Raw genomic sequence first — 10,733 nt, forward strand, 5'->3', positions numbered from 1 at the left:
AGCATATATGTAACTGTCATATACTTGGCAGATTACTATATATTTCAGTATTTGGGTGGGTGGTTTTAAACATCTTTTTATAAATACTCTGAGATACACATTTTTATGCATTAAATTTTTTTATGTTTCCTTTTTCACCAGAGCTTATTGCTTGAAGTCAAATTACTGGGTAAAGTAAAGGGTGTGGGCATTTTGGATACATATGGCCACATATGGCCAAATTATTCTTTCAGAGAGGTCATACCAATTTCTATCCATGCTAGCCATGTGAATATTATGGTCCACTCTGCCCCTTTGTCAACTTATTTTAGCTTTCCTAGGGATCTAGTTAGCTTAAAGAATCTGGCAGGATGAGGATTTTTTATTACCATATCATGGGTAAGAAACAGAGGCTCAGAGAAGTAAGAGGATATGCCACAGGTCTCACTGGCGCCATGTTCCAGTACCAGTGTCCTTTTCAAGATCCCCCTCTTCTTCTTTCCCTTGCTAATCCCCTAAGAGACCTTCTACTGAACAAAAGGAAATAAAAAGCAGAGGTCTGGAATACCTAGTGACAACTTAATCTAGAGCTGTTTAGGCTTCTCCTCAATCTAATACCTATCTACCAAAGTATGACAAGCAAACTAGCCAAGTTTATAAGAATTCAGGTATCGGGGCACTGCGTGGCTCAGTCAGGTAAGTGTCCAACTTCGGCTCAGGTCATGATCTTCCGGTTTGTGGTTCGAGGCCCGCATCGGGCTCTGTGCTGACCGCTCAGAGCCTGGAGCCTGCTTCAGATTCTGTGTCTCCCTCTCTGTGCCCCTCCCCAGCTCATGCTCTTTCTCTCTCAAAAATAAACATTAAAAAGAAAAAAGGAATTGAGGTATCATCTTCCCTCTCCCTTCTGCTACTTTCTTTCCACCAGTGTTCTATCTGCTACAAATGCCTTTAATAATTAGTGTATGTGAAGCCAAACTACAGATTTACCCTATCACATGAAGAAGGTCTTGTTCAGAATTTAACAGGGCTGATGTGGTAAACATCGTTCATGCACAAAATATTCCTTGGGTACCTACCATCATCTAAGTGCTATATTAGGACCTGGATAATAGAGATGAGGAGGATGTGGTTTCTACCAGAGGATTTCACAGTTTAGCAAAATCCACATAAGTTCTCCCCTGAAATCTCTTCTCTCCTTCATTTCTTTCACCCCCCGAGAACATTTGATCATCTTTCATCTGAGCGATCATAATGACATTCTAACATACGTATTACTTCATACTTTCTCTCCAAAGCATTCTGGAGAAGGATCCCTTTACTCTTCCTGAAGTGTAGCTCTGATTACATTGTCCTTTTGCTCAGAGGTTGGACTTCCTCATTTGGCTGTAGGGCAGAAGAGTATCCTGAAAGGGCGCTCCCAGTACAAAACTACTAGATTCAAGTGTCTTAAAAAATTGCTACACTTTACCCTTAGAGTAAGTACTGTGCACAGTACCTTAGCAGCCCCCGCCAACTAAGCTGAAACCAGACAGCAGCAAGCAGTATGCAAGCACAAATGGCCAGTTTGTCCCGTGGAAAATGCTAGCATCAGCACCACAGTATTTCAGGAGATTGAACCTTAGGCCAAGGTCAAGGTAGGAGTTAAGACAGATTGTTATATTGGCATTTTAAAAAGCCAAATGCAGCTCTATGGCTATTTATTCAAGACCCAATGAATGAGAGTATGGAAAACAGAAAATTAAAGGATTAAAAATATAGTAGGGAAATCCTAACTAAAAGAAAGTTCCAGTAGATATATATCAGGAAAATTAGACGTTAAGACAGAGCGTCACTAGGAGATACAACATTGTGTAGTAGTAACTCTTTACTACTGGATTGGGTTTGAATCCTGTTTCTACACTTTACTACCTCTGTGAACTCGGGCAAGTAACAACCTCTATGCCTGAGTCTCTCTTCTGAAATGTTTGTATAATAATAGTATCTACCTCATGGGATGGTGGTGAAGATTGAATGAACTAACACATATTAAATGTATGTAACAGTTACTGACCCCAGTAAGAACTACGTATTATTTTTGTTATTAATAGTATTAGGGATAGAGACATCTACCATATGAGGAAGAAACATTAGGTTCGCTATATTTTTAATTTTGTAAGCAACTAACAAAAGAGCCTCAGGATACATCAAACAAAACATGACAGAACTTTAGGAAGAGACTGACAAGTCTACCATATTTGTGTGAGACTTGAAGCTGTTTCTTTCAAATATTGATGGCTCCAACATCTAAAAATTCATAAATCTACAGATTTTAACAAGAGAATGATTTGAAGAACCTAAGTGGATTGTTGTACCAAACAATTAGGGCATATTTTTCTAAAGTGCACATGGGACATTTATAGAACTTAACTGTACATTAGGCATGAATCATGTCTTAAAACATGTCAAGGCACAGATAGCAATTACTTTCTCAGGGTACTAATATCTTTTTTTAATGTTTATTTTTGAGAGGGGGAGGGAGGGAGGGAGGGAGGGAGGAAGAGAGAGAGAGAGAAGAGAGAACACAAGTGGGGGAAGGGTAGAGAAAGAGATTCCCAAGCAGGCTCCAAGCTGTCAGCACAGAGACTGATGCAGGGCTGGAACTCATGAACCATGAGATCATGACCTGAGCCAAAGTTGGATGCTTAACTGACTGAGCCACACAGGTGCCCCTCTGTGTAGTAATATCTTACTATCTACTTTTTCAGAGCACCAGGCTATTAAGATGGAAAGGACACTGGAATAGAGAGCATGGGCACAGGCCTTCAGACATGGAAGCTTGGTATGACAAAGAGGGCATTGTACATCCATGGGGAAAGGTGGGACTATTCAATCAATCATGCAGGACATTTATCCACATGTAAGACAATTTAATTAGATTGATACTTCATTATAGTACCAACACACAAAACTCAGTTCCAGATACGTCTAAGGTTTAAATATAAAAGGCAAAAAATTCAGCAGTTTTAGAAGAAAATATAGGAGGATATCATATGATCTTGGGATAAAGATTTCTTCTAAAGATGCCAAAGGCAACACTCAATTGCTAAATTCAAATACATTAAAATTAAAAATTTCTATTCATTAGAAGACTAGGAAGAATGTTGCGAAGTCAAGCTACAATGGGGGAGAAGGTCTCTGCAACATATATAGCTGACAAAGAGATGATATCTAGAATGCATTAAAAAATCTATAAATAAATAAGAAAAAGACCACCAATGCAATAAGAAAACAGAATAAAAAGGTATGAACGGGCCTTCGATAGAAGATATGAATGGTGAATATTAAAATGGTTTCAACACTTAGTATTTTATACCCACAAAACTGGCAAAGTTAAGAATTCTCTCTGTGCTAAGTGTTGGTGAGAATGTGGATCAATATTCCCCTTACAAACAGCTGGGAAGAATGTAAATTGGTACAACCACTTTGGAAACTAAGTTGGCATTTTCTTATAAATTTGCATTCCCTTCGGCATTTCTCTTCCCTTCTGAGACTCTCCTAGGAAAATTCTAGGATATATTCACAGAAGACAGAAGACTATTTATAGCAATAGTGTTTGTAAGTACAAAAAAAAAAATTAGAACCCTAAATGAATCAAGGATAAGCAGAGGAGACCTTTCTTTTCAGTCATTTAGTTGAGGGGGAGAGGACAGAAAACAAGTAGCTAGAGAGGGGGCATCGAGTTTCAGGATGGTTTCTTTCTGGTTAGATGGTTATTCTGTCTTTGAGGACAGAGGCTCTGTAAAACACTGCTCGCTATCCTCCGTGTTGCCTTGTACATAGGAGGTTATTAAATCAGGGTATGTTGCATTAAAATGAGTTTCAAGTCTCTAGATTCAAAGGCAAGAAATAGATTCCAAAGCTCCAGTGACTTCTGAATCACCTACTACCGTTAGATCACCTACATTATTCACTGTTTTCCCTTCTTAGTGAGGGGAGGGACATCAGAATCTGACTTTTTATCCAGTTTCTAAGGCTCTGAAGAGGTGGCCCTCTGACCATATTTAACAAACCATCAGGAAATGGATTAGGTATCAGTAGGGATGACCAATGAGGTAAAATGACTTACCTGGATTCTTTTTCATTTATATCGACGTTATCATAGATAATAACTTCCTGAGACCTAAGTTCTAGGGTCAAGACACGAACAAAATAGTCCACTATTAGGTATGGCTCATACAAATTTCTGGGCTTTCCGAATTACCCACAATGTCCACCATTATCCTTAATACCCAATTATCCAGGTGTCTCCCCATGTCTGTCTGATCAAAATCTGATCATAGAACACAGGCTGGAAGGATCAAAGAGCAAAAAGAATCTCCATTTGGGGAGAAATTCAATTAAGAGATTAAAAAAATAGTGGCATGCCCTAGTATCTCAAATACACACATACATATTTATGTCTATTTAGTTTCATGCATGTTTTCAGAAAATATGAGTTGCTGAAAGGGTCATCTTTAGAATAGCTCCCCATCATCCTGGAACTAGGCAAAGATGTTTTACTTCTAGAACAGTAAGAGGGCTTTTCCAAAATCCTGGCAAAAGACAGTTTAAGTAAAATATTCATGTTTTTTTCCTCCTTAATTTTGATTTCAAACCATTGGTAACTGCTCTTCTATAATAATCTTGCATAAAATTATTGGACATTTTCAGTTTGGGATATTCACATTCCTTGGTGCTTTACCTAGAATCCCATGTTTAAGTGATTCACCACTTGAATGAGTTTGAGACTTTCTAGTATAATTTCATAATTCATATTTGATTATTCATAAATTTGGCTGCGAGTACAATGCATGTCTATTCTATGTTGGCTTTTTGGATTTTTACGTGGACCAAGGAAACTTGGGGGGGACCTATGATTTTACCAGGCTTATTTATATAACCTTCACTTGTTATTTAGTACAGCAAACTCATATTTCTGAAATATAATATACATTTGAATTGCCTAATCAGAGTGAAATCAAAGTACCACCATGGCTAAGGCTTACAAACAAAACCAGCAAACAACACATGGCCTTCTTACTGGCAGATTCAACTCACTGTACGTGTATTGAGATCACACTATGGATCAGACAATGTACTAATCTGTGCATTATTGTTTTTATAGCAAAGAATATTCCAGTGACCCATCCTTGATTCAGCTAGTCAGTGTACTGCAACTTGATCATGTCCAACTTATTAGGTCTTAATTAGGGTGATTTGGCTGTCAAATCCTACAAGAGCTGTGTGGTATAATGTAAAATGCACGAGCTTTGTAATCAGAGAAACTTGAGTACAAATCCCAGATCACTAAGGTATGGATATGGGTCCTAGAGCTTCCTAAAAAGATACTATTTTTCTGGGATTTTAAGAGGCCTGGTATATAGTAGGCACTTGAGAAACGTTATTGATCTTCCCCAACGTAAGTTATACTGTTGGATAAAATGTGGTCTTTGATCTTTATGTCTCAAACTTTCATTAACTATGGAATGAAGGAAGGATTACTACTTCTCTTTCCCTGCCTCTGAATATGCCAGGACTGAGTAGTTTTGTGCCAGTAGTAAGTGAATGTCACTTACCTAAATCAGGCAGCGAAATGGAAAATGCACTGTTGATTGACAGGAGACACAAAAGGGTTAAGGAAAAAAGCCAGGTTCAGAAAGATTAGCTGATCCATCTCAAATAACATATTGGTGACTAGGTTTCTTGCTGCAAATGCATCTAGGCAAAGATGTGAAGCAAACCTCTCCTGTAGCTTTGTTCTGATCAACTGTCCCCCTGCTTCCACACCACCATTTAAAAATGAGCTTATGTACCCCTGGGACCACCCATAGTTCCCTCCCCTAACTAGACAACTTCAGGCTCTGCCCTGTCCATTCACAAGATTCTGTTTCCACCTTCAAACCTTCCAAGATGCCCATCAAATACAGGCCTATCTTGTTTCACTGCAATTCACAGACACTGCGTTTTTGACAAATAGGTTTGTGACAACTTGCCATCAGCAAGCCTGTCAACACTGTTTTTCCAAGAACATTTTCTTAATGTCTCTGGATCATATTTTGGTAATTCTTGAAGCATTTCAAGTTTTTTCATTATTATTCATTATGGTGATCCGTGATCAGTGATTAGGACTCAGTAAAGCTCAGAAGATGGTTAGCATTTTTAGCAACAGATTTTTAAATTAAGGTACGTACACTTTTTTAGACATGTTTCACACTTAGTAGACCACAGTATAAACACAACTTTTATATGAACTGGGAAACCAAAAAACTGGACTCACTTTATTGCTAACATTTGCTTTGTTGCGATGGTCTGGAACCCAATGCACAATATCTCTGAGCTGCACCTGGACATCCACTGTGGTGAAAGAGAACCACCCTCTGCAGACATGGGACCCCGCCTACATGTATGGTTAAGCCAAAAGGATATCTTGAGGGCAGAATTCCAGGCCAGGGGGGGATGGGAGATAGCAAATTGCTAAGTGGGAGAGGGGCATTTGGCCCGAGTAGATTGTTCGGTTACACAGTTAAGGAGATGGAAGGAAGCAGGGTGTGGTAGAAAAAAAAATCCACGTATTTTAAGCAGTGAGTTTCAGTGCAGTCCGACGGGGACACTCACCACGGGCCAGACCCCTGTGCTGGGTATATAAAATGATCAGACACAGTTTCTACCCTGAAGTAGCCGGGCGTTTAGTGAGGGAGACCCAAAGTACAACACTGTGTGATAAGAACCTAAGAAAGGAATGTCCAAAGAAACAGCACTTCTGGGAAAATCAGCTAACCTTTATGCAAGCCTCAGGTTCTTCATTTCTAGAGTGAACACCAGCTCTATCACACGGGGAGTATTAGAGCTGCATGGGCGTACCTAAGTAGATGTGCCTGGGAAAGAGCTGAGGACGTTCAATGGTCCCTGCTGTCAGTGACTGTACAACCAGACCTGGTGCCATCAGAACAGAGGAGCAACAGTCCCTGGGGCCAGAGGGAGCTGCATCTGACTCTGAGTTCTGCCACTTGTCCACTTACCTGTGCAAGTCACATAACTTTTCAAAGCCCTAATTTTTCATCCGTGAAATGGATGAAAGAGTTTCTATCGCATCGTGAATGGAAAGAGTTTCTATCGCATCGTGAGTATTGTGAGAACTGGAGAGAGAACACATGTGAAGCCCTTCACCCTCCCTGTCCTCAATGCCTAGTTAGCGTACTTCCTTGGCTTCTCCACTCAAGGGTTCCTAGCTCAGCAAAGCCTTTCTTAATGCCAACTCCGTTCCTCTATTTTTTTGGGTCAGGGTGATGGTAGCTCCTATTTAAACATAGAAACGGAGGCTACAAAGTCTAGAACGATACTGCCTTCCTCTAGGTCATTTAACTCACTCATCAGCTATTTACGGAGTACCTATCATGTCTCACGCACTGTTCTTTATACTGGAGATACAGCAGGGGACAAAACCATGAGCGCCCTCATGGATTCTAGCAGGGTGAAGCAGATGCAACAAGGATTTTTATGTTCTGTCAACTAAGGAGAGAAGTGCAACTGAACAAAAGAGAGCAAGATGAGGGGCCAGGAGGGCTGCAGGTGAGAGCTGGTCTGCCATTTTTCGGAAGATGGTCAGGGAAGGGTTCGCTGATAAGGCAACTTGAGTAGAAATCTGAAGGAAGGGAGGGGGTGAGCCACACTGCTATCTGAATGAAAGCATTCTGGGAAAGGGAATGGCCAATGCAGAGACCGACAGGCAGAGGTGTGCTTGTTCTCTTTAAAGAAAAACAAGGAAGTTGGTGCATCTGGAACGGAGGGTGTGAGTACAGGTTTAACATCTAGTTCCCATGTAAAACTCACAGCAGAGCTGAGACCAGTTGGCATTTAATTCTTGGCTTATTTCTACCTAAATCAGACCATTTCATGACTGTCCTAATAGTGTGTGTATCCGAGAGAAAGAGAGGGTGGAGAGCCTTACTCTTTTTCCATGTCACATTCCCAGTGTTGCAAAACCTCTCTCTGAAGGTAAGGTAATCAAGTAGGAGTGGGTGTTCAATCAAAAAGCTCAATAAAAACAGTAATAAATTCTATCTTGTCCTGTTATATCTACACGTTATTAATTGAAAAATTAAGGCTGAGGGGCAGATTTTGCCAAAATTTATGAGAAAAATATATCTTATTTTTATTTGAGAGAGATAGAGTGAGTTGGGAAGAGGGGCAGAGGGAGAGAGGGAGAGAGGGAGAGAGGGAGGGAGGGAGGGAGGGAGGGAGAGAGGGAGAGAGGGAGGGAGGGAGGGAGAGAGGGAGAGGGGGAGGGAGGGAGGGAGAGGGGGAGAGAGGGAGGGAGGGAGGGAGAGGGGGAGAGAGGGAGGGAGAGGGGGAGAGAGAGAGAATCCCAAGCAGGCTCCATACAGTGGGAAGCCGGATGCAGGGTTCCATCCCATGACCCTGGGATCATGATCTGAGCTGAAACCCAGGGCCGGTCACTCAACTGACTGAGCCATGCAGGTGCCCAAGGAAAAAATCTTATTAGACCTCCCTAAAGATGAAACATCTTTCTCTGCAGGTAGTAAATTTCTCTTTTATAGAGGTGTGCAAGCACAGATATTTGGCTTGTTAGGAAGTTTCCAGGAAAGCTTTTGTACTGCATTACACTAGATAATATGGATTTCTCTTATAACCCTGTGATTCTCTAACTTTAAGAAAAAAGGTTTCTCAGGAGTATTAATAGATGTTAGAAGACATGCACAGGATGTTAGGGAGACACAGAGGAGACACAGGTAATCCAGGTCTGGGTAGAGAGGTTCAGGAAAGGTGTCCCAGAAGGGATACTGTTTGACCAAATTTTAAGGGAAGACCAGAACTCTGATAATCAAAGGAGGTTGGAGGAGGGCGGGTGCATTCCAGACCAAGGGAATGTCATGGTTAAAGCAAGGAGGCACCAATACCATGGCAGAATTACATCTGTCAGGTATTTATATGGGATGGTAAAGGAAATCTGAGTGAGAGATGGAGCTGGACAAAAAGGGAGCTTCCATAAAATATTCACTTGCCATAGAAAAAGCCTGGGTATTCTAAAAGTCGTTAAGGAGTCACTGAATAATTCTAAGAAAAAGGAAATGAGATTTGCATTAAAAAATATCAGCATTTTCACCTGGATCAATTTTTTTTTAATGTTTATTTATTTTTGAGACAGAGAGAGACAGAGAGAGACAGAGCATGAGCAGGGAAGGGGCAGAGAGAGATGGAGACACAGAATGTGAAGCAGGCTCCAGGCTCTGAGCTGTCAGCAAAGAGCCTGATGCGGGGCTCAAACTCACGAACCGTGAGATCATGGCCTGAGCCTAAGTCGGACACTTAACTGACTGAGCCACCCAGGTGCCCCGCCTGGATCAATTTTGTAAGGGACCACAGGCATCATGCTAATCGTTTTTTGTCAGAAGCATCTAACCTGCCAGGGCCCGAGTATGCCTTCATGCGTAGGTCTAACTAACCACTGGAGCCCTACTTCCATGGTCAGGAGTACAATCTGTGAACACGACAGTCTGTTGGATCTCTTGGTAGATCTAGATCCAGCAGACAACTGGACTAAAAATCATGTAACTTTCAGCTTCTACGAAGGACGAGAACGTCAAGGTAGAGTAGTAATTCCATGCCAATGTATCTGGTGACCTTAGGGAAATTATTTTATTGTCCCCTGCTCTTATAAAACACAGATCTCTGTCTATATCCATTTCTACATATTAGAGAAGTGCCTGCAGAAACTGCCCAGCCTCTCTTGTAGGCAAGAGGAAACATGGGCTGGGGCATGATTTGCCCACAACTGCACAGTGAGTAAACGACAAAGCTGTAACTAGCATCCAGAATCCAGGCCTCCCATACTGCTGGCGAACGTGTAACCTTCTCAACCACTGGTAATTAGGGCGGAGATCTTGGAGGGCCCTTTCCAGGTCTAACACCTTGAGATATATGAACCAGTCAGCTGCAAAGTTCATCTCCCCTGTCTACACATTATTTCTCTCTGGAGATGCAAATTAGAATACAGAAGTGTAGACAGGTAAAACACTGAAACTCGCAGGGCCAAGACAACATACAAGGACATAATTAATAACACAATGGCCGGTGATAACAGGGATCTATGGCAACAAAATTACTTTCTGGACTTTGCTTAGGCTTTCCTCTCTACCCTTGTTTACAACCCTGTTTCATCAATTTTTTTTTTTTTCCAAACGGATGTTGTCACCTTCTTATTATTAGCTGTGGGTGTGGTTTATTCACAAATTGGAAAGAAGAGGCAGGTGATAAGCAGGCCTTTGGCTTTGGTTTCTGATACCCCCTGCACCGTTTCTGAGACTAGGACGCAGAGCCACAGGGCTGACACTGCGAGTTCTCCCATGGGGGGGAAAACAAAAACAACTGCCAAAGACTTTTTACCTCACATTTTCTTTCAACTTGTTTTTCTTCATTTTAAATCTGTTCTTTTCTTTCTTCAAGAATTTCTGCAGTCTTTTAAGGGCTTCTTTTCCATCTAAGCTAAGAGGAATCAGAGGATATAAACAACATGGCATTTGAGAGAGTACTAGAGAAGGAAGAGGCTCATTCCAGAACACGTCCCACTCCAGGAAGCAAGAGCAAATGCCTCATCAACCTCTGTGCTATTCTTATTTGTTTAGATGCCAATATGAAGTAACACATGCCAGTCAGCTACGAAGGGAATTATACTTCAGTACAAGCTTCATCCACCGCGAATGGTCTCTATTTCGTAC

General features: G+C 41.3%; 1 protein-coding gene across 6 annotated transcripts in view; it reads right to left on the minus strand.

Annotated features, from left to right (window-relative positions):
- FYB2 (FYN binding protein 2) overlaps positions 1 to 10,733 on the minus strand; it is a 130,445-nt gene that overhangs the window by 16,716 nt on the left and 102,996 nt on the right. For 3 of the 6 annotated variants that reach the window (XM_042951744.1, XM_042951745.1, XM_042951743.1), the window contains exons 13-15: positions 10,402 to 10,500; positions 5,574 to 5,602; positions 4,085 to 4,145 (exon numbers count right to left, since the gene is read on the minus strand). In XM_042951744.1, coding sequence (XP_042807678.1) covers positions 4,085 to 4,145; positions 5,574 to 5,602; positions 10,402 to 10,500 — 189 coding nt within the window. Of the gene's footprint in view, positions 1 to 4,084; positions 4,146 to 5,573; positions 6,632 to 10,401; positions 10,501 to 10,733 lie in introns of those variants that run through there. The other 3 variants (XR_006205977.1, XR_006205976.1, XM_042951747.1) reach the window with 3 other exon arrangements.

The sequence above is a fragment of the Panthera leo genome, chromosome C1 (genome assembly GCF_018350215.1).
Source record: "Panthera leo isolate Ple1 chromosome C1, P.leo_Ple1_pat1.1, whole genome shotgun sequence".
NCBI lineage: Eukaryota > Metazoa > Chordata > Mammalia > Carnivora > Felidae > Panthera > Panthera leo.